At 42.9% G+C, this 24,024-nt stretch overlaps 2 protein-coding genes and 1 pseudogene across 3 annotated transcripts in view; all 3 read right to left on the minus strand.

Annotated features, from left to right (window-relative positions):
* Window positions 1–24,024, minus strand: part of MRO (maestro) — an 85,200-nt gene that overhangs the window by 42,151 nt on the left and 19,025 nt on the right. The gene's annotated exons all lie outside the window — the stretch shown is intronic.
* On the minus strand, window positions 5,294–10,203 carry LOC139179482 (histone-lysine N-methyltransferase SETMAR-like; annotated as a pseudogene).
* On the minus strand, window positions 22,574–23,214 carry LOC139179483 (large ribosomal subunit protein uL22-like). The gene has a single exon (XM_070779082.1). It carries the CDS (start codon window positions 23,172–23,174, stop codon window positions 22,620–22,622), a length of 555 nt encoding a protein of 184 aa, XP_070635183.1. The 5' UTR covers window positions 23,175–23,214; the 3' UTR covers window positions 22,574–22,619.

Genomic DNA, 24,024 nt, shown 5'->3' on the forward strand with positions numbered 1-24,024 from the left:
TTTTTAATTAATTAATTTATTTGGCTGCACCAGGTCTTGGTTGCAGCATGCGGAATCTAGTTCCCTGACCAGGGATTGAACCTAGGCCCCCTGCACTGCGAGCTCAGAGTCTTAGTCACTGGACTGCCAGGGAAGTCCCCAGGGAGGGGTTTTTAAAGGCAGCATTTGGAGTGAAGGTTGCAGCTCATGGACTTCCTTTTGATGGGTTGGTAGTGAGGTTCTTCAAGGAAAAAAGATAACCTTTTTCTTCCACTTTGGTCTGGTGTCTACGTGCTTCTGATCGGTAAATAGTCACCATTCTCCACTTGGGTGGGTGGTGGGGGGGTCTTAGTATCTGCAGAACAGCACAAGGATATGTATCATATTGCTATGTATATCCCTCAAGGTGGAACTAGGACTCTATTTCATTGCCAAATGATTGTCATTTCCTTTTTTGCCTAACTGCTTTTCTTTGGTCTCTGTGTTCCCTCACTTTCCTAATTAGTAACAGACGTGCCTGCTCTTTGGAACTCAGGGAAGTACTGGGAAACTAAAACCTTTTTCCTACAAACGAGAAACAGAGGCACTTTTGTATCTGGGAAGGCTCCATGGGGTCCTGTTTGGTTTCACAACCATCACCGTAATCAAATATAGACCAGTTTTATCACCCCCGAAAGAATTCCCATACCCATTAATAATTGCTCCCCATTCAGCACCCCCAGTAAAGGAAGGATCTAAAGCTCTATTCATAATTAAGGAAATGGAGGCCTGGAGATTAGTCCAGGGCTAGAATCTAGCTGAGGAAAACCACAGGGCTTCCTCCCAGGGAGGAATTTGAGATACTGATAGACAGCCACCTGTTCAGTCATACTCATTTTTCTAAGTGCCAAAGTGAGAACTGATATTCCCAAGAATTTTTCCATCTGTCAGTAAATCCCACGGCTATCCCAGCTGTATGATTGTGGAGCTAGATATCTGCTTCTTGTACTCATGTTCATCAGGGTGTTACAGTCTTTTGCTTAAGCATCTTGTTTATCCCCTCTTAGAAGCAGGTACAAAGTGCCCTTCTCAGAGAGTAAAGAGCCATCCAAGTCTGAAGCACGAGCTACCCACACACCTAGGGTTTAGTTCATAACATGGATGTCAGCAAAAAAAAAAAAACAAAAACACATGATATTAATTGTTCAGAAGTGCTGCCACAATATCCCCACTTGGAAAAGGCAGCCATTTAGTTCTCTTTACATTCTTTAGAAAGGACGATGGGAAATGCCACAATAAATTATGTCATGGGTTACACAGTTTTTTGGTTGAAAAACAAAATACAAGGAAGGGGGATTTCCTTTCTAATGATGTGCATCCCTAAGATGCTAGTTTCTTTAGACTTTTTGTCACTTTTCCTTACTAAAGTGACTTCAAGCACTGCACTTAGCAGCCCCATCAAACTTCTAGCCCCATAGGCTTCAAGCATTATCTTCAAAGACGTGCAGTTTAAAGATTCCCACCTAGTACACTACTGTTTTATAAAACGAACAAATAAGTAAAATTATTCTGGGGTGATGGGGTCTCTATAAAAGAAAGCATGGTAGGAGACAAGTTTATATACTCTGTCCACAGTACTCTGTCCACAGTGGGGTGGGGTAGGTACCAGATTGCAAAATAGCTTAATAAACCCAGAATCAGCTCTGGTTTGATGGCCAAACTAGGCTAGGGCCGAATTCCTATCAGTGAGCTAGGCTTATAGACACTTGCTTGGATTTTGCTTTGCAGTGTAAAGATATTTCAGACCTAAAATTTGATCTCTGGCCCAATAACACTTTTTTTTTTTATGACCATGTGGCAAGCAAGACTTTAGTTCCCCTACCAGGGATCAAAGCCCTCCACAGTGGAAGCTCGGGGTCCCAATCACTGGACCACCAGGGAAGTCCCATAAATTTTGAATCAAAAGTCAGAGCATGGTCAAAGTTGCTGATATACTCCTGTTTCAATTCATGCCCCTTTTAGTGTGACAAGCCAGTCCACATCCAGATTTCTAGCTCTTCAGGTCCAAGAATAGAACTGGAAATGTGCACCAGCCTCAATGTAGAAAAAGACCAGGATTCTACAAAGGTATACAAACTCTGCCCAGCCATATACCTCTCCCTCAGCCAAAACAAAGAGAGCTTATCAATTTTTGAGATGTAATCAAAAAGGATAATCCAGAACTTACATGCAGATTACGTGTTTGCTTCTCTATAATGTAATTATCTATTAGTAATAAAATAAGTTACCATTAGCAGCATTAATTGACTTTCATATGAATTCATTGAAATAAAGGACCCTGAATGTACAGACAGATCCAGGTCAACAAGAAGAATTACAAGGACCCAGAGTTTCTTCCCTTCAACTTAGGGAAAAGGTTTCTTTCCCAACACCCCTAGCTTTGTTGTAATGCTATTTCTTAATCACTTAAAATTCCAAAAGAAGTACCTTTGACCCACTTTTCTTTCTTTTGTGGCCATAATCCCTTTAGTCATCAATTTCCAAGCATTATTTCCTTGAAAAGTCTCACATCCTCCCTTCTTCGGTCCTCAGCCAGGGCAGGTCCTCAGGAACTACATGCCGCTCACGTCTTGCCCTAAGCTCCTCCCCATCTAATCCGCTTGGTACATCCATACCAGAACCCCTGTAATGCCATCTTCATTGAGTCATTCCTCAGCACAAACACATACAATGGTGGCCCCCTGGCACCTCCAACTTCAGCCTGTAATCCCCTACCAGGTTTTTGAAGTCCTTCACAAACAAGATTCCTCCGCTAGACTTGCTACTCTCGGATGGCAAGGGTGGTCTTAACGATCCCCCATTGTAACACAGAGTAGGCAGGGAGAAAATTCCAGCCAAACGAACCACCAACAAACCTTGAAGTCCACAGAGTAGGTCATACCACCCATTTGACCATAATTACTGGGACAGAGAGTTAATGAGTAGTGTGGATGTTTTGCGTTTATACCGGTGAGAAAGCACAGGAAGGGCATTTTGACAGGTCAGTACTTTGCCTGGTCTTGTAAGCGCTTGCAATCCTTCTCTTGAGTGCAGAACAATAAAACACAATTATTTCATGAGTACTTTTAAATGGTAGTATAGGCTCAGAAGAATTGATGTCAAATATTTCTTAAAGTTGACTGCAATGTGGTGATTTATAGGAATAATATATGTTTGGTCTTCATCCACAGCTCCCCAAACCCTTGGAATTTCCTGAGCAATAAGAGCAATGGGATATTTGGTCTCTTGTCTTCTGCTCCTGGAAATACTTCAGGGAAGTTGACATTTAGATCCCACTCAAGCATGGGACTGGCTGCCAGGAAAACTGACCATGCATTTAGAGGGTTGGAACTTTCAGTACCACCCCCATCTCCACTCCACGTTTCTCATTTCTGGGGAACATGGAGGGGTCAGAGGTTGAATCAGTTGCCTTTAGTCAATGATTTAGTCAATCATGATAATGCAATGAAGTCTCCATAAAACCCCCAAAAGGACAGCTTCTTGATTGTTTTTGGGGGAGCTTTCATGTTGGGGAACCAGAAAACTTCTCTGTCCCCTGAGTCAGACCCTAAATACATCCATCACAGAAGCTCATTTGTTCAGGACTTCTCCTTATGTATTTCTTCATCTGGCTGTTGATTCATGTCCTTTAATATCCTTTTATAATAAACTGGCACTCTAGCAAGTAAAATGTTTCTCTGAGTTTTGTGAACCATTCTGGCAAATTAATGGAACCCCAGGACGGGGGTGTGGGAACCTCTGATTGTATGGCCAATCAGTCAGAAACACAGGTAACAACTTGGACTTGCTCCTGGCTCCTGAAGTAGGGGGCAAGCTTGTGGGACTGAGCCCTTTACCTGTGGAATGTTATTCTATCTCCAGGTAAGACAGTGTCAGAACTGAGTTGAATTGCAGGACACCCCGCTGCCGTCCACGACTTGCTCGCTGTTGTGGGGAAATCTCCAAGGACTCTGGATGGAACTGGGTCCAGAAACCCTCTTCATTTACTGCACAGAATTCAAGGCTGTGGTGAATACCCTGTCTGACCACAGAACACTGTTTTGTTTGATCGCATACCCTTTCACACAAATCAGATATACTATAAATAGCACCACTTGAAAATATAAAAATAAAAGAACACATCACTGGGGAGATCACTTAACATTTCTAGGCCTCAGATTCCTTATCTAAAATGAGTTTGTACAAACCGGATGATCTCTGTGTTCCCTTCAATTTTGATGTTATTTGATTTCATATGCTAGACAACCATCTTCTGCTCCATAAATTAGTAAGTTAATTAGCTTGAGCATTTAGTTTTAAGAGCACACAGCCCAGTAAACTCCTGTATCTCCAGTATATTTCTATGGAATATTCAGAGGGTTGGAAATTATTTATTTTGATAAGGAAGGAGGTTTTTTTTTTTAATTTTGAGCACAACCATGCTGCCAATCATTACCATCATATCATTTTAAGAAGACATTTTAAAGCCAAAAATTTAGTCTCTGGATAAAAGATAAACCTTATATTTAAAACATTTACTTTATTTTTAAAAACTCATTGCAACCTCTTTATTTGTCTCATTTCACCACAGACTAAGGAAAACTTAGTCACAGACTGATATCTGTTGTCATCCTGACATCATTTCTTTTCCTCTGTGTGACCTAGAATGTATTAAATCCAGCTTCCCCATCTGCACATAAGGGTACAAGTAAATCCACCATTTCATCATCTATAAATATAAAATATAAAATTTTGGCATTGGAAGATGTATTAAATAGAAGAACCAAAAGACGTATTCCACCCCAATGTTTATAGCCGCACTATTTACAATAGCCAAGGTACAGAAGCAACCCAAATGCCTATCAACAGATGAATGGATAAAGATGTGGTATTACACTGGCGCAAAAGTAATTATGGTTTCGAACCTGAATTTGAAATCATTATAACTAGGCTCAAACACACTTTATTAATCAAAATAGGAGCCATTACAATCAACACATTTTTTAAAATTTAATTTTATTTTATTTTTAAATTTTACAATATTGTATTGGTTTTGCCAAATATCACCAAATGAATCCACCACAAGTATACATGTGTTCCCCATCCTGAACCCTCCTCCCTCCTCCCTCCCCATACCCTCCCTCTGGGTTGTCCCAGTGCACCAGCCCCAAGCATCCAGTATCGTGCCTCGAACCTGGACTGGCAACTCGTTTCATACATGATAGTATACATGTTTCATGCCATTCTCCCAAATCTTCCCACCCTCTCCTTCTCCCACAGAGTCCATAAGACTGTTCTATACATCAGTGTCTCTTTTGCTGTCTTGTATACAGGGTTATTGTTACCATCTTTCTAAATTCCATATATATGTGTTAGTATACTGTATTGGTGTTTTTCTTTCTGGCTTACTTCACTCTGTATAATAGGCTCCAGTTCCATCCATCTCATTAGAACTGATTCAAATGAATTCTTTTTAATTGCTGAGTAATACTCCATTGTGTATATGTACCACAGCTTTCTTATCCATTCATCTGCTGATGGACATCTAGGTTGCTTCCATGTCCTGGCTATTATAAACAGTGCTGCGATGAACATTGGGGTACAGGTGTCTCTTTCAATTCTGGTTTCCTCAGTGTGTATGCCCAGCAGTGGGATTGCTGGATGATAAGGCAGTTCTATTTCCAGTTTTTTGAGGAATCTCCATACTGTTCTCCATAGTGGCTGTACTAGTTTGCATTCCCACCAACAGTGTAAGAGGGTTCCCTTTTCTCCACACCCTCTCCAGCATTTATTGCTTGTAGACTTTTGGATCGCAGCCATTCTGACTGGCGTGAAATGGTACCTCATAGTGGTTTTGATTTGCATTTCTCTGATAATGAGTGATGTTGAGCATCTTTTCATGTGTTTGTTAGCCATCTGTATGTCTTCTTTGGAGAAATATCTATTTAGTTCTTTGGCCCATTTTTTTGATTGGGTCATTTATTTTTCTGGAATTGAGGTGTAGGAGTTGCTTGTATATTTTTGAGATTAGTTGTTTGTCCGTTGCTTCATTTGCTATTATTTTTCTGAAGGCTGTCTTTTCACCTTGCTAATAGTTTCCTTTGTTGTGCAGAAGCTTTTAAGTTTAATTAGGTCCCATTTGTTTATTTTTGCTTTTATTTCCAATATTTTGGGAGGTGGGTCATAGAGGATCCTGCTGTGATGTATGCCAGAGAGTGTTTTGCCTATGTTCTCCTCTAGGAGTTTTATAGTTTGTGGTCTTACATTTAGATCTTTAATCCATTTTGAGTTTATTTTTGTGTATGGTGTTAGAAAGTGGTCTAGTTTCATTCTTTTACAAGTGGTTGACCAGTTTTCTCAGCACCACTTGTTAAAGAGATTGTCTTTTCTCCATTGTATATTCTTGCCTCCTTTGTCAAAGATAAGGTGTCCATATGTGCGTGGATTTATCTCTGGGCTTTCTATTTTGTTCCATTGATCTATATTTCTGTCTTTGTGCCAGTACCATACTGTCTTGATGACTGTGGCTTTGTAGTAGAGCCTGAAGTCAGGTAGGTTGATTCCTCCAGTTCCATTCTTCTTTCTCAAGATAGCTTTGGCTATTCGAGGTTTTTTGTATTTCCATACAAATTGTGAAATTATTTGTTCTAGCTCTGTGAAGAATACCGTTGGTAGCTTGATAGGGACTGCATTGAATCTATAAATTGCTTTGGGTAGTATACTCATTTTCACTATATTGATTCTTCCAATCCATGAACATGGTATATTTCTCCATCTATTAGTGTCCTCTTTGATTTCTTTCACCAGTGTTTTATAGTTTTCTATATATAGGTCTTTAGTTTCTTTAGGTAGATATATTCCTAAGTATTTTATTCTTTCAGTTGCAATGGTGAATGGAATTGTTTCCTTAATTTCTCGTTCTATTTTCTCATTATTAGTGTATAGGAATGCAAGGGATTTCTGTGTGTTGATTTTATATCCTGCAACTTTACTATAATCATTGATTAGCTCTAGTAATTTTCTGGTGGAGTCTTTAGGGTTTTCTATGTAGAGGATCATGTCATCTGCAAATTTTGCCAATAAGAAATAAATTTGTTTATTCCTGTAGCAAAAAAATCCATGCCTCAGGATTCAATGAACTCTTGGAAAGTATTTTCTGTGTGGAAAATGTGAAAGTATTTTCCCTGCAAAAAGGTGTTGAGATGCTTGAAGAAGTGGTGGTCAGTTGGCAAGAGGTTAGGTAAATATGGCAGATGAGGCAAGCCTTGTAGCCCAATTTGTTCAAGTTTTGAAACATTGATTTGCAACGTGCAGTTGGGAATTGTCACGGAGAAGAACTGGGCCCTTTCTGTTGACCAATACTGGCTGCAGACCTTGCAGTTTTTGGTGAAGCTCATCCATTTGCTGAGTATACTTCTCAGATGTAATGGTCTCGCTGGGATTCAGAAAGCTGTAGTGGATCAGGCCAACAGCAGACCATCAAACAGTGCCTGTGACTGCTTTTGGCGTAAGCTTGGCTTTGGGAAGTGCTTTGGTGCTTCTTCTTGGTCCAGCCACTGAGCTGGTGGCCATTGGTTGTCATATAAAATCTGCTTTTTGTTGCACATAACAATCCAGTCCAGAAATGGTCTGTTGCTGTTGCATAGAATAAGAGAGGATGACACCGCAAAATGACAATATTTTTGATTTGTGGCCAGCTCATGCAGCACCTACTTATGGAGATTTTTCACCTTTCCAATTTGCTTCAAATGCTAAACGACCATAGGACGGTTGATGTTGAGTTCTTCAGCAACTTCTTGTGTAGTTGTGAGAGGACCACCTTCATTGATTGTTTCCAGTTGGTCATTGTCGACTTCCAATGGCTGGCCACTGCACTCCTCATCTTCAAGGCTCTCATCTTCTTTGCCAAACTTCTTGAACCACCACCGCGCTGTATATTTCTTAGCAGTTCCTTGGTCAAATGCATAGTTGATGTTGTGATTTGTCTCCTCTGCTTTATGACCCATTTTGAACTTGAATAAAAAAATTGCTTGAATTTTCTTTTTGTCTAACATCATTTCCATTGTCTAATATATAAAAGAATTAGCAAGTAATAATTCTTTAGCAAAAAAACATAAAGCAAAAAATGTGCATTAAAATGATGTATAACATAACCACATTTATTTAAGAATGTATTCCAATATCAAATGTGAAATTTCAACAATGCAAAACTGAAATTATTTTTGCACCAACCTAACATGTATACAATGGAATATCACTCAGCCATAAAAAATGAAACAATGCCTTCACAGCAACATGGATAAATCTGAGACTATTAAGCTTAGTGAAATAAAATACTGCATGATATCACTTACATGTGGAATCTAAAAAAATAATACAAACAATTGTATATGCAAAATAGGCTCACAGATGGAGGAAAAAATTAGTGGTTACCAAAGGGAAGAGAGAACGAGGGACAGGCAAATTAGGAGTATGGGATTAAGTGATATAAACTACTGTATATAAATAGATAAGCAACAGGAATACAGAACAGAGAATTACAGCCATTATCTTGTGATACACTTTTTTTTTTTTTTTGGCTATAATGAGTAGATTACTGCCTCGCAAAGTCCATAATTGAGGTCCTGTTAACAGTAGCCTCTGTAAACTCATTTCTTTCTAACCTGCAGCTGATATAGAAAAAAAGGAGGATGTATTCTGTCCGTCAGCATAAGCAGAGACAGTGGAGACCATGTTCCAGCCCCAGTGGCTGCCAGCAGACTGGACACCTGCATGTGATGAAGGGATGGGGTTCCAGGAGGAGCTGAGAGGTGCGTTACATGTTCAGATTTGAAAAGCATCAAACCACCCCTCCAGCTACAAAAACACCTTTGAAAAACATGACATTATCTTTTAGAGTAAAAAAAAAATTTGTCATGCAGTCACTCAGTCATGTCCATCTCTTCATGACCCCATGGACTGTAGACAGCCAGGCTCCTCTGTCCATGGGATTTCCCAGGCAAGAATATTGGAGTGGGTTGCCATTTCCTTCTCCACTGTGATAGGTTTAAAGAGAGAAAACCTCTTTTACAGAGTAAACTCTGTAAAAATACTGAATCACTGTGCTCACACCTGAAACTAATATGATGTTATAAGTCAACAATGTTTCAATTAAAGAAAACAAGCAGTAAGGTTAATTGGGCCCATCCATCCATCAGAGTGTGTTCGCATTCTTTCTGGTGCACCACCACCAGTTATCCTAACAAACAGTTGACAACTGGGCTGTTCTCGGATTCCCAAAGTAAGAATGGAATCATAACCACAGACAACCCTGAAAAACGCTTATTTACCATCAGCTTCCCTGTTACAGATCCCACATCTGCTTTCTGCACTCTGAAAAGAGACTGAGAAACATAAACTTGGTTAAGTGTATGCATTCGGTCTAACACAGAGAGAGGCCCCATCTGCACACGCTTCAGTTCAGTTCAGTCCAGTCACCTAGTCGTGTCCAACTCTTTGTGACCCCATGGACTGCAGCACGCCAGGCTTCCCTGTCCATCGCCAACTCCTGGAGCTTGCTCAAACTCATGTCCTTTGACTCGGTGATGCCATCCAGCCATCTCATCCTCTGTCGTCCCCTTCTCCCCATGCCCCCAATCCCTCCCAGCATCAGGGTCTTTTCAAATGAGTCAGTTCTTCACATCAGGTGGCCAAAGTATTGGAGTTTCAGCTTCAGCATCAGTCCTTCCAATGAATATTCAGGACTGATTTCCTTTAGGATGGACTGGTTGGATCTCCTTGCTGTCCAAGAGATTCAAGATTCTTCTCCAACACCACAGTCTAAAAGCATCAATTCTTCAGCACTCAGCTTTCTTCACAGTCCAACTCTCACAACCATACATGACCACTGGAAAAACCATAGCTTTGATTAGATGGACCTTTGTCAGCAAAGTAATGTCTCTGCTTTTTAATATGCTGTCTAGGAATTATAAAAGACGCTTACTTCTTGGAAGAAAAGTTATGACCAACCTAGATAGCATATTCAAAAGCAGAGACATTACTTTGCCAACAAAGGTCCGTCTAGTCAAGGCTATGGTTTTTCCAGTGGTCATATATGGATGTGAGAGTTGGACTGTGAAGAAAGCTGAGCACTGAAGAAGTGATGCTTTTGAACTGTGTTGTTGGAGAAGACTCTTGAGAGTCCCTTGGACTGCAAGGAGATCCAACCAGTCCATACTAAAGGGGATCAGCCCTGGGATTTCTTTGGAAGGAATGATGCTAAAGCTGAAACTCCAGTACTTTGGCCACCTCATGCGAAGAGCTGACTCATTGGAAAAGACTCTGATGCTGGGAGGGATTGGGGGCAGGAGGAGAAGGGGACAACAGAGGATGAGATGGCTGGTTGGCATCACTGACTCGATGGACATGAGTCTGAGTGAACTCCGGGAGTTGGTGATGGACAGGGAGGCCTGGCGTGCTGCGATTCATGGGGTTGCAAAGAGTCAGACACAACTGAGCGACTGAACTGAACTGACTGAGGATGGTCACAGCTTTTCATCCAAGGAGCAAGTGTCTTTTAATTTCATGGCTGAAGTCACCATCTGCAGTGATTTTGGAGCCCAAGAAAATAAAGTCTCTCACTGTTTGCATTGTTTCCCCATCTATTTTCCATGAAGTGATGGGACCAGATGCCATGATCTTCTTTTTTTGAATATTGAGTTTTAAGCCAGCTTTTTCACTCTCCTCTTTCACTTTCATCAAGAGGCTCTTTAGTTCCTCTTCACTTTCTGCCATAAGGGTGGTGTCATCTGTGTATCTGAGGTTATTGACATTTCTCCCAGCAATCTTGATTCCAGCTTGCACTTCATCCAGCCTGGCATTTCGCATGATGCACTCTGCATATAAGTTAAATAAGCAGGGTGATAATATACAGCTTTGCCCTACTCCTTTCTTGATTTGGAACCAGTCTGTTGTTCCATGACCAGTTCTAACTGTTGCTTCTTGACTGGCATACAGAATTCTCAGGAGGCAGATAAGGTGGTCCGGGATTCCCATCTCTTGAAGAATTTTCCATAGTTTGCTGTGGTCTACACAGTACATGTTTCACTTGTCTCTAATTTTCAAGGCTTAATTCAAATGTCCTCCCCCTCCAGGAAGTCTTCCCCACCCCTTCCAACCAGAAGCAATCTGCCCTTTTTTGAATTTCCTCAGTCTTGTTTCATACTATTTTATCTCACTTTTCAGTTTCTTCCAACTTTGTATTTAGTACTATAGTGCTATGCTATGCAAGTTGCTCAGTTGTGTCCAATTCTGTGCGACCCCATGGACTGTAGCCCACCAGGCTCCTCTGTCCATGGGATTTTCCAGGCAAGAGTACTGGAGTGGGTTGCCATGCTGTCCTCCAGGGGACCTTCCCCATCCAGGGATTGAACCCACATCTCTTATGTCTCCTGCATTGGCAGCCGGGTTCTTTACCACCAGCGCCATCTTGGAAACCTTGAATACTGTACTTTACCACTAGTGCTACCTGAATATTATAGTAAAAGATGTAAAAAAAATCTTACTTGCTCTAGTCAGTTGTAAAGTCCTTGGTGTTGAGAATAAAGTCTTTGGACTTCATGTGTAGCTAGGCACATGTAGCAGAAGATCCTACAGGAAATGGATTCTCAGTAAACTCAGGGAAGAATGAAGCAAGGGAAGAAGGAAAAACAACAACAACAACAACGAACAAACAAACCTTTAAGTCTGTAAGCTAAAGGAGAGGACTCTCTACCTGGAGAAGTCCTCTAAGGGAGTATTCAAGAGAAAGTGAAGAAGCAGAAAAGGAAAGAGAGTTGTGTTAAAAAGCCAACAGATGAGAGAAAGGGATTTTGTCTAAACAAACAAGGGGCAGAGAAAGTGGGGGAGAGGGATGCAGCTGGGAACATTTTCTTTATGGAAGATACTTTGTTTCATGACCTTCCCTTCTCTCCTCCTGCTTTTCCAGTCTGCTTGCTCAATGTGTTGACTTGCTACCAGAAAGAAGTTAGAGCTAGGCATGTATATGGGCTAACTGCAGACAGGCTTGCACTCTGAGAAGCCAAGTTAATTCCTTCCCTAGAATGTAAGGACTACTCCTCTGAGAGCAATCAACTGACTCACTCAGGAATTTTTCTCCACTGCCAATGAGCAGATTCGTTCCTACAAGGAAATCACTGGAACATCTTGTTCAGCCAAATCATTTCTTCTTCAACAAAGTCCAAGCCAGTTCTCACAATGCCAGGCTGTCCCTTGCTCACCCGGGATTTTGTCTGGATAGATCATCTTAGCCTGGGTCAGCAGGGGGTAGGACAGAACCTTCTGTCTTAGATAGAGGCATATCACCCACATACTGCTGTGTGATCATCCTTGCCAACTCAGAGCTATATCCATTTGACACTAGCTTCGTTTCAACCATTTAGCCTATCAGTTCAGGTCTGGTCTTAGAGCCCGCACCTCAGACTCAAGTATCCAGAACAGAACCCTTCGCCTTTTCATGCATCGTTTGCTTTTCTTCCTGATTCCTCAAGCCTTGATTTAACATCACTCTCCCAAGTCAGGAAGCCTTCAGATCTATCTACTAACCAGCCCTAAAGGCTCTTTCTCTCTTGGGCCTAATAAGATATCAGGATCTCCACCCATCTCTGCTGTAAACTCCAGAGATGAAGCCAGAGTTCCCCTCTTTATGCAAAAGTTGCCACTTAAGCCAATATTAAGTGAAAAAAAAAAGGAAAAAGAAAAAAAATCACACCTACCGTATAGCACTGGGAGCTATACTCAGTGTCATATAATCTACAGTGGAAAAGAATCTGAGATGGAATATATATATATATATCTACATATTTACCTGTCTATATATCTGAATCATTTTACTGTATACCTGAAACTAACACATTATAAATCAACTCAGTTCAGTCGTTCAGTCATGTCCAACTCTTTGCAAACCCATGGACTGTAGCACGCCATGCTTCCCTGTCCATCACTAACTCCCGGAGCTTGTTCAGACTCATGTCCATTGAGTCAGTATGCCATCCAACCATCTCATCCTCTGTCGTCCCCTTCTCCTTCCACCTTCAATCTTTCCCAGCATCAGGGTCTTTTCTAAGGAGTCAGTTCTTCACATCAGGTGGCCAAAGTATTGGAGCTTCAGCTTCAGCATCAATTCTACCTCAATAAAAATTTTTTTTAAAAAAAGATAATGACTATTCACACCACACAAAACAAAACAAAGCTTAAGCAATTTTTCTAGGAAGAGTTTTATAGCCACTCCCTTCACAGGAACACTAACTATCTATAAATAAACAGTGCATAGTTTCAGTTCAGTTCAGTCACTCAGTCGTGTCCAACTCTTTGCGACCACATGAATCGCAGCACGCCAGGCCTCCCTGTCTATCACCAACTCCCGGAGTTCACTCAGACTCATGTCCTTCGAGTTGGTGATGCCATCCAGCCATCTCATCCTCTGCCGTCCCCTTCTCCTCCTGCCCCAATCCCTCCCAGCGTCAGAGTCTTTTCCAATGAGTCAACTCTTCACAGTGCACAGTTTACAGTGTTCAAAAGTCACAGCCTTAGGGAGCTCCCAGGCTCTGTTTCTAGAGGCAAAGCTCACCACCCAGCCCCTTCCTCTGGCTGGATCTTCACCCCAGGAGTGGACAGGGCTCACAGAATAGTTGAGCTGTCCTCTATCAAGAAGTGGTTTGCATTTCTAAGACTCTCCTGTTCCATGTCTCTGACCAAAGAGTGATCACTTTCCATTTTCTTAGGTCTATTTTTTTTAGCTAACTAGTCTTAAAATTTAGAATCATTCCTCCCTCTCCCGCAAAACTGCAAGCTCTATCCTCTGTCCCTTCCTTTCCATTCCATCCCCATTGTCCTGGTTTAGGTTCTCTTAATATTAATAGGTTAACTAGTCTAGCTTATCCCTCTGCCCTCCTAACTGATCACTTGATTTCTGATATCATCCCAGAATGATACTTCTGAAGCACATTTTCATTATGTGACTACTTTCACTCCATGCAGGTATGACCTCTCCTAAAATGCTCAGCAACTCCACTGCTTACAGAACAAGGACACGATTACTGAGCAAGGCTTCCACATTTGAGCCCCAACCTGCCGCTCTTATATTCTCATAGTCTACATTCTGGCTATTGGAACAAGATCTAAGACTTCAAATCTCTCTCTCTGTCTGGAATACATTTTTACTTATCAAAGTCCTAGCAATCCTTTACACAAAACCCTGCACATGGGTGTTCTATAGCAACTTTATTCCTAACCAGGGAATCTTGGTTTGGGCCCTGGCTAGGGGGTCCTTTCTCTCCTACCAGTGGGGTCGTGAAATATTACTGGCTTTTAATCTGTTTTCCATATATAATGAAACCTCTTCCCTCAAACTCATTATGACTCACAGCAACTTGGTAAATTGTAACTTGGTAGGCAAAACTGAGACATTTATCTTTTCAGTGTACCCAATCCCTCCAGAAATTGGAAACTTAGGTTCCCAGCAGCCTTAGGGTGAATAAGAAAGGTCACCACCTGACAGCTGCAGGAATCTCAAGAGATTTGGGGGAACCTGAAAAGAGATGGATCCACCCAAATCTACAGAACCTGGAGGCAAAGCCCTTGGCATGGCTTTTGAGAGGCCTTTTAAAAGTTCAGTCTGAGCAAACAAGTTAATCTTAATTTGGCTATATTTGGCAAAAAATGAAGGTAATTTTAGAGAGAAAAAGATTATGTTTCAAAGGATATTAAATTCTAGTTTTCTTAGTTGGGGTCCATATCTAAGACTCACCTCCCAGCTAATTCTTTGTTATGTAACACAATTGTAAAGTTTAATTATTAAAAGATAATTTGTTTCTAAATTTGTTTCTGAAGCTTATCACAATGATTTATCTTTGGATAAAAATCAGATGCCCCACAAGCTGCAACCAGGAGATTATGCATACTGGAAAGGGCATAATTTGAAGAACTGTCTCCATCCTAGCTAAAAGAACCCTTACTGGGAGAAGGAAATGGCAACCACTCCACTGTTTTTGCCTGGAGAAACCCATGGCCAGAGAAGCCTGGCAGGCTACAGTCTGCCGTGTCACAAGAGTCAGTCACGACTTAGCTACTCCACAACAACGACTGGGTACTCTTCACTAGCTTGTTATGAATTCCCAGTAAGAAAGGGCCTCTGCCCTGGGCTGGTCTATAGAAAGGACTGCTGACCTGAACTGACACCCGTATCAGTGGAAGAAGACAGCAGCGGTAGGGAGCTGAACCCGAAACCCAGACCAGGCCTGTAAGACCCATCCGCCCAACTCAGCTGAACTGTTTCCCAAATGTTTGTCACCCTGTAACATTGAGTGGTATTGCTTTACTTCTAATCTTACTGTTGCCCCCAGTGTTTAGGATAAAAAGAAAATTCTCTAGTCACAGAATGTGTACTACTCATGACATGAATCGCTGCTTGCTTTAAGTCCACTGCTAAAAGCCCACGTAAAACGTTTGTGTTATAATCAGGTACAATCGATAACATGCATAGCCTATAAATTAGCATACCTCTGAGCTTCTTCACAATGTCTGATTGGTTTTCCCCTAAAGTGGATAACTACCCAAATGTGTAAACACACACACACACACACACACACAAAGAAGACCTACCTAGCACCGAGGGACAGGATGGACACGGGACAGGAAGTAATCACCCTGGGGTCAAGGGATAAATACTGAAAGATTGGCAAACAAAAGGGGAAATGATAGAAGAAATACTCACATTCTGAAGTATAGGGAAGTCCTTCTAGTTTAACTTGAACTTAATAATGACTAGAGCAGCCTGTTTGGTGGCCCACTGATCATGCTTTGTACATCTGCTTTGGCTCTTGAGGAAGGGAATGCATTTGAAAGTCAAAATGGAGTGGCTGTGGTTCAGGCATCCAAAGTGGGGCTGTGCGGCCACTGTGGGTAAGATTTTGGACACATTGTATGGCTGAGGACTTGAATTTTCTGAACACTGTTGGACTTGGGCACACTACCAGTTGCTTTCAAGCAGTGTCCCCTGGCAGCTGGCAACTGAAATGAAACCTTATGGTCTCAAAGTCTCCTCGTATAAGTATTAAATTTTTTACTTTAGATTAGATTTCAGCATAAAAATAAGACATATGTGTAATGGCCATAGCTCCTGTTATGTGTATAATACCACTTCAGAAGTTAAAAGCTAGTTTAGATAAAATTAGGCAACTGACGACCTGGCTACAACAAAATTTCCCCAGAAACACCAGGTCCAGATTGAATTTCAGGCTTATTTTCCTGAATTCCTCAGGGAACGAGATCTGTTTTCCCAAGATTTATTGGAGTTTGGGTTGTCACGCTTCCTTCTCCTTTTAACTGGGTCTAGTGCACCAGAACGGTTGACCAAGGTGCTCAGATCTTAAGCACACATTCTCCCTGCTCAGCGTGCACAATACACACTACTTTCCTTCGCCACAGCCTGGTGTCAGCCAGTTGGCTTTGCTGCACCGTGGGCAAGTGGATGCAAGTTCAATTCGGCAACAAAACTAACTGCATAACATCACAGTCATGGATAAACGTTACTCATTTGCACAAACCCATAGAATGTACAACCACCAAGAGTGAGCCTTAATGTAAAAACTATGGACTTCAGGTGAAAACGATGTACTGACTTTGGTTCATCAGTTGCAACAAATGGACCGCTCTGGGGTCCGGGGATGTTGATCTTGCATGTGCTGTGCAATGCGTAGGGTCAGAACGTATGGAAACATTGTATCCTCCTCTCTGCTTTGCTGTGAACTTGAAACTACTCTAAAATAAACAAAGTCTATTAAAAAAACAAACCTGAGCAATCCTTCAAGGCTCAGAAATAATGACGCTACTTCCCAAGCCTTCCTTGATTTTCACTACCTGAAAAGCTTTCTCCCTGCTCTGTGCTCACAGCATTTCCACACACCTTCTCCAGAGCACTCACCTGTTATTTGTATTACAGTAACATGTTCACATCCTATTTCCTCTTCCAAACCACAAACTCCAAAGGCCCAAGAAAGAACTATTCATTTTTTTAAAAATTTATTTGACTGCTCCAGGTCCCAGTTTCGGCAGGTGGGATCCTCGTTGCCTTATGCAGGATCCTTAGTTGAGAATCAGGATCCAGGTTCCGGACCAGGGATCTAACTGGGACCTCTGCACTGGGAGCACCGAGTCCCAACTACTGGACCCGGGAAGTCCCTGATTTTTATGTCTTTCAACGTCTAACACATTTCCTTACATAAATTTCCTTAAACACTATTTGTTAAGTCCTTTAATACACCAATGTTGAGTTTCATCAACAACTTTGTGTGTCAATAAATAGCTTTCAGTTCAACCTACAAACACTGGGACTTTTGCCAGGAATTATGTTAATCATTTCTCATATAACTGTACTCTCAGTCTAAAGGTTAATCTATACAAAGATAAACTTAAATAATAATAAATCCAAGTACGTTCCTGATAACTGTATGCTTATCTGGCATTTTACATAAGAACTGGTTCTTTTGTATTCCCTGAGTCAGAGAAGGAAAGGAAACCAGACAGATAGGGAACAATTTAAGGTCCCAGCAAATGAAGGATGAGATTAGATTTAGAATTTTGCAGGGTTGAAGGAAAGGTTCTTGCTGAGCTCCCTGGTGTGCCAGCTGATGAAGCAGCTGACTGAAGGTGCCGATTGATAAACAAGGTGATTTGACCAGCATCTTGCACATAACGCTAAAGAAAGGTATCTAGCGGGCAGACGACTGTCCCAGCAGTACGGTACGTTCTGGGTGAGTTCTGGCCCGGCATTCAGAGGAGCTGGGTGTTAGCTGGTCCTCACTCACTGAAAGGGCTTTAGGGGACACATTTACTCACCTGTCTGAGTCTCACTGCATCTCCAGAGAATGATTATGGCAGACTGAGCATTAGATCGCTCTAATGCTGCGATCTGGAGCAATCCCTTTGCTTGATCAGGTATTCTGAGTGAGTGACTTTGTTGCATCTATGGGAAGTATGAAGGGAGACTAAAACTAACACAGTTGAAAAAAATTAACAAAGTGGGGAACAGAATAGGGAAGAAACAAAATAAGCTCCACTCATGGAGAGTCTGGAGAGTTGGGCTATAAAATATGACCTTGATACAGGAAAGGGGAAGAGGGCAGAAAATACTGGACTTCAGACTTTTACAAAACCTCCCTTATCTCATCAGATCTTCACAGTAAGCACCCTAAGAGTTGTGTGAGATAAAGGGATGGTAAGCAGGTTCATTTACAGGTGAATAAAGTATTTCAGGACCCCACCCCAACGATAAAGTCCTTGAACAAATCTTGACAAGCCCCCTTCTGCACCTTTAGGCTCCTGTAATTTGTATTGGCTTGTTGCTGGTGCTGGCTTTACTCTGTGACTGCCTGGATTCCAGAAAGATGAAGAATCAAAAAATAACAAATAAAATATTTGCTAGACTTATGACTTGAAGTTGATTGCTTCTTCCCGCTACTCTGACATGGGGACATAATGTGACAAAAGTGTTATTTTTGAAAAATAAATTAGACAACCATTAGTGAGATGGAAGAGCTCTGGAAGAGAAGGGAGACAGAAATGTGACCAGGTAGGAGTTGTGGCAATTCCTGAAGGCTAGAGAAGGCAATATAAAGAGAAGGAATTGAGTCTTGGTGATAACTGGATTATAGGAGATGAAGGAAAAATATTCAGATTCGACTGTTATCTATTGAGCATTGATTATATTTCTTGTTTTATAGTTGGGTAGGTGCTTTCACATGCCCATTTAATTTGCTCTTCAGAATGACCCTGCAGAAATAAGTTTTATAAGAGATATTGAGGAAATCACCATGGTCTATGGCTAGGAAAGGATAGAATTTGAATCTAGATGTCTTAACTCCGACTTCCATGTTCTTTTCAACACATTATGGATATATGGGACTTCCCTGGTGGTCCAGTGGTCAGGCATCTGCCTGCCAGTGCAGAGGACATGGATTCTATCCCTGATCCCAGAAGATCCCACATACCACATGGCAACTAGGTCCATGTGCCACAACTACTGAGCAATCTGGAGTCCACGTGCCACAGCTGCTGAGCCTGTGTGCTGGGACCACTGAAACCCACGCAGCCTAGAGCCCATTCTCAGTAACATAAGGAGCCCACGCATCGCAACTAGAGAAAGCCCTCACATGCACAGAAGCAAAGACCCAGTGCAGCCAAAAATAAAAAACAAATACCTTTTTATAAAAAGACATTATGGATCTAGAGAAGCAGGATTTACAGAAACAGCACAGCTGGAGGAGCGGCCCACAGAAGGGACACACATTGGGTTTGATTCTGGATCCATGAATGTGAGCCATGGTGGGACATCCTGGAGATGTTCAGTGCTGACCTGGCTCACAGTCTTGCTTTCCATCCCCATTCACTTAAACGCAGTCCCTCCCCAGAGCCTGGGCCTGCACTGCACCTCTTCCCCGGGTCACACTGGATTCAGCCATTTCAAGCAACTGCTCCACCCAGTTACCCTAGCTGCTGCCCGTGACTGCCGAGCCTCCCAGGTTTGCGGTTTTCTCATTCCCATTCAGTTTAGTTCAGTTGCTCAGTCGTGTCCAACTCTTTGCAACCCCATGGACTGCAGCATGCCAGGCTTCCCTGTCCATCACCAACTCTGAGAGCTTGCTCAAACTCATGTCCATTGAGTCAGTGATGCCATCCAACCATCTCATCTTCTGTCATCCCCTTCTCCTCCTGCCCTCAATCTTTCCCAGCATTAGGATCTTTTTCTAAGGAGTCAGTTCTTCACATCAGGTGGCCAAAGTATTGGAGTTTCAGCTTCAGCATCAGTCCTTCCAATGAATATTCAGGACTGATTTCCATTAGGATGGACTGGTTGGACCTCCTTGCAGTCCAAGGGATTCTCAAGAGTCTTCTCCAACATCACAGTTCAAAAGCATCAGTTCTTTGGTGCTCAGCTTTCTTTATAGTCCAACTCTCACATCCATACATGACTACTGGAAAAACCATAGCTTTGACTAGATGGACCTTTGTCAGCAAAGTAATGTTCCATTACATATGCTTTGACTTTCTGGAAATGTTGGTCCCTTGCTCTTTCTAATCTATTTTTCTTTTACTTTTCTTGGAGCCTCCGTCTCTTCAAATGGCCCCAGACTCCTCGGCTGATCATTTAGATCCTGCTCTTACCAACACCTTTTATTCCCTTGCACCCTCTTCCTCTGTAGCATCTCAAACAACACTTCAAGCCTGGCTCAGTGTTACAATCTGCTTTCCTGCTTACTTAATTACTAGAGAAAAATGTCTCAATCTTGCAGAGAACACTTACAAATCCTCCAGCTTCAGCTGCACCCTCAGCAACTACCTCAATCCTTTCCCTGCCTGGTTTCCCTGTCAATTATTGTTGTTATTTAGTCACTAAGTTGTTTCAAACTCTTTCGTGACCCATTGGACTGTAGCCCACCAGGCTACTCTGTCCTTGGGATTTCCCAGGCAAGAATAACTGGAGTGGGTTGCGATTTCCTTCTCCAGGGGATCTTCCTGATCCAGAGATCGAACCCAAGTCTCCTGCATTGGCAGGTGGGTTTTTCACCACTGAGTCACCGAGGAAGCCCCTCCTTCTCTCTTGCCTCCTGTGTTACAGAGAAAACCTTAAGAGCACCTTGCATGCTCTCCCTGTCACCCTCCCACCTAGAAATGTATCAACACCCACTCCCTTCCTTACTGTGTTTCCTCCCATGACAGAGAATGGACTGTCCCTTCTGCCCAAGGCCAGCCCCCAGCCTCCTCTGCTCCCTCACAAGCTACACGCCATCTCTCTTCCTCTGCCGGCTCCTTTCTTTCAGCTTCTAAACGTGCTCCAGCTTCTCCTCCTAGACCTCCCCTGCCCTCAACATCCCCTTAGCTGTTGCCCAACTTCTCCGCTGCTCACCCAGACTGCTCGAGAGTCAGTCTCCACTTCCTCACCTCACACTTGCCCCTCACCCTGCTACAGCCTGACTTTCACCTCCAACCAGCTCATAAAACAACGTTCTGAATTGAGAGTGTTTTTATCTTCCTGGACCTCTCTGCTCTATTCTGTGTGTGTGTGGCAAAACACGCATAACATAAAAAGTACTGTCTTACCATCTTTAAGTGTGTAGTTCAGTAAGTAGTAAGTATATGCACAGTATTGTGCAACCATCTTGTAAAACTGAAACTCTGTAACCGTGAAACAACTCCCCATTCCCCTCAGCCTCTGGTAACCACTATTCCACTTTCTTTAAATCTGACAACTCTAGAGAACGTATATAAGTGTCGGTGTGTGTGTGTGTGTGTGTGTGTGTGTGTGTGACTTATTTCACTTAGCGTAACGTTCTCAGAGTTCATCCATGCTATAGGATGTGTCAGAATTTCCTTTCTATTTAAGGCTGAATACCATTTCATTGTGGGCTTCCCTGGTAGCTCAGACAGTAAAGAATCTGCCTGCAATCACAGGAGACCTGGGTTAAATCCCTGGGTTGGGAAGATCCCCTGGAGGAGGGCATGGCAACCCATTCCAGCATTCATGCCTGGAGAACCCCATGGACAGAGGAGCCTGGTGGGCTACAGTCCATGGGGTCGCAAAGACTTGGACATGACTGAGTGACTAAGCACAGCACAGCACACCATTTCATTGTATGAAGAGACCACATTTTCTTGATCCATTCATCTGTTGATGGACATTTCAGTTGCTTCCACCTTAGACTACTGTTTGCTGCAAACACATGTATGAAAATCTGAGACCCTGCTTTCCATTCTTTCGGATGCCCAGAGAAGCGGGGTTGCTAGATCAGATCATCTGCTCCGTGTTTAAAGCCCATCCTTTCCTCCTTCCTAAAGCTCTCTGCTCCACTGTTTCTGTGGACACCGTCCTTGTTGTCACATCCAGTTCTCTTTGTACCTCGCTTTCTCCATTTCCTTTCTGGATCTCCCTCTGCCTGCCCTCGGGGTCTGCGCCCATCAGGATCCATTCAGAAAAACAGAAACTGCCTTTCAAAGAGAGGGTCTTTGATGCAGAAAGTCGGTTATAGAGTCAATGGAAAGTTGAGAGGATGTGAAGGGGGATGTCAAGGTAGCCCAGCTCAAAAGCCACAGGAAGCCACTCCCACTCCCAGAACTGGGGAACAAAGGAAGAGATGAGGTGAACCCTCATCGTCGTTGGGGCTCAGGGTGGGCCTCCCCAAAATTTGCCACCGTGGCATATTATTTTGAATTAAAATTACTTAAGAAACAGGCTATGGGGACGTCCCTGGCGCTCCAGTGTTAAGATCCATGCTTCCACCGCTTGCAGGTTCTATCCCTCTTCGGGGTACTACAATCCTGCTTGTTTCAAGGTGAGGCCAAAACAAGAAAGGAACAGCCTATAAGAAAAAGACACCCGGGCACTCCTCCCTAAAAGCAGGAAATGAATCTCCCCTGTGAAAGGTGCCCTCCTTGCACCTGGAAGAAGGACGCCCTCGTTGCCAGAGCTGGGAATTCAGGCAGACAGGTCTGTATCCACAAACCCTGTTACTTCTTTAATGTACCACCCCAAGGCCAAACTCTGTTTATTTTTTTTTTTTACTTTTATTTGCATTTATTTTTTGCGGCATTTATTCCCGGGCCATAAGTTTTTGTTTCTTCAGTTTCTTCTGGGATATCTTTTTCTTCTGTGCAACCTCCTCTTCTGGTTTAGGAACAATCTGTTCTTTTTCAGTAAGGATCATCTCAATGTGGCATGGAGAGCTCATGTAGGGGTTGATCCGACCGTGAGCTCTGTAAGTCCTGCGCCGCATCTTGGGGGCTTTGTTCACTTGGATGTGCTCAATGACCAGAGAATCTACATCTAAGCCCTTAAGTTCAGCATTACTCTCTGCATTTTTGAGCATGTGTAGTAAAAATTCAGCACTCTTTTTGGGCCACCGACCCTGCGTCCAGCCCCACTGTTTAGCCTGTGCACACCTACCAACTCCACCGTTGTAACGACGGAATGGCACACATTGCTTCTTTAAAGTGACATCCTTCAGATACTTGGTGGCTTTTCGGATATGCATACCCTTTATGGCCTGGGCAGTTTCACGAGTGTTCTTAAAATGAACACGAAGATTTGAACCTCTTGATTTGCATGATTTTGTGGGGTTTTCTGGGTCAAGTGAATAGTGCACCATTTTTAGGGGTCACCTCAGGCCGCTTACCGGAAAAAGCCAAACTCTGTTTAGATTCTTCGCTAATTACATACCCAAAGTCTAGGTTTCTTTGTCCTGTCAATTCTTCACAAGTTTATCATTTATCTAAAAAGTATAAACGTGCTTATAGACATCTATAAGACCTCCATGCATAAATTGAACCTGTTTTGTTTTTTTTTCCCCCTCCTATTAAACTCTGTTATATCCGTTTTAATTATTGGACCAGCCAAAAGTACACAAGAAGGGTAAGGGGGAAATGTCCCCTCCCCCACATCCCCAAGGGGCAACTAGAAGTTCTCAGAAGGCCCCTTCCATGCAGTCCAGCTGGTACCTGGACGCTCACCCAGGGTGCTCAGTGCTGAGACTTGAGTAATAATGGTAACAATTAGAAGCAGGAAGAAACTCCATTCTGCCCCCTTCATGCTTCCCTGTCTCCCTTTAGTGGGTCTCACTGGCAGAAGCCAGCAGGAATCCAGCTGGTAAGGGAGGCGGAGGCGGAGGCGGAGGTGGGGGTGGTGGGGGGGGTGGGGGGGTGGGGGTGGTGGGGGGGGGTGGGGGGGGGCGGGAACCGGAAGTCCCAGCTGCAGCCTCAGCTAGCACAGCCTAGAGGGCAGATGTGGAGCTGGAGACGTTGCACAAGCGCTGAGCCTGGGCATCTAGCCTGGGCCCACCATTCTCACTAAACACACTTGAGGGGAGGCTTTTCAATTTTCTAGGAGTAAACTCTTACGTGCTGCCATGCCAAGCTAAGTTGCTTCAGTCCTATCTGACTCTTTGCAACCCTATGAACCTGTAGCCTGCCAGGCTCCTCTGTCCATGGGATTCTCCAGGC

Source organism: Bos indicus, chromosome 24 (assembly GCF_029378745.1).
Source record: "Bos indicus isolate NIAB-ARS_2022 breed Sahiwal x Tharparkar chromosome 24, NIAB-ARS_B.indTharparkar_mat_pri_1.0, whole genome shotgun sequence".
Lineage (NCBI taxonomy): Eukaryota > Metazoa > Chordata > Mammalia > Artiodactyla > Bovidae > Bos > Bos indicus.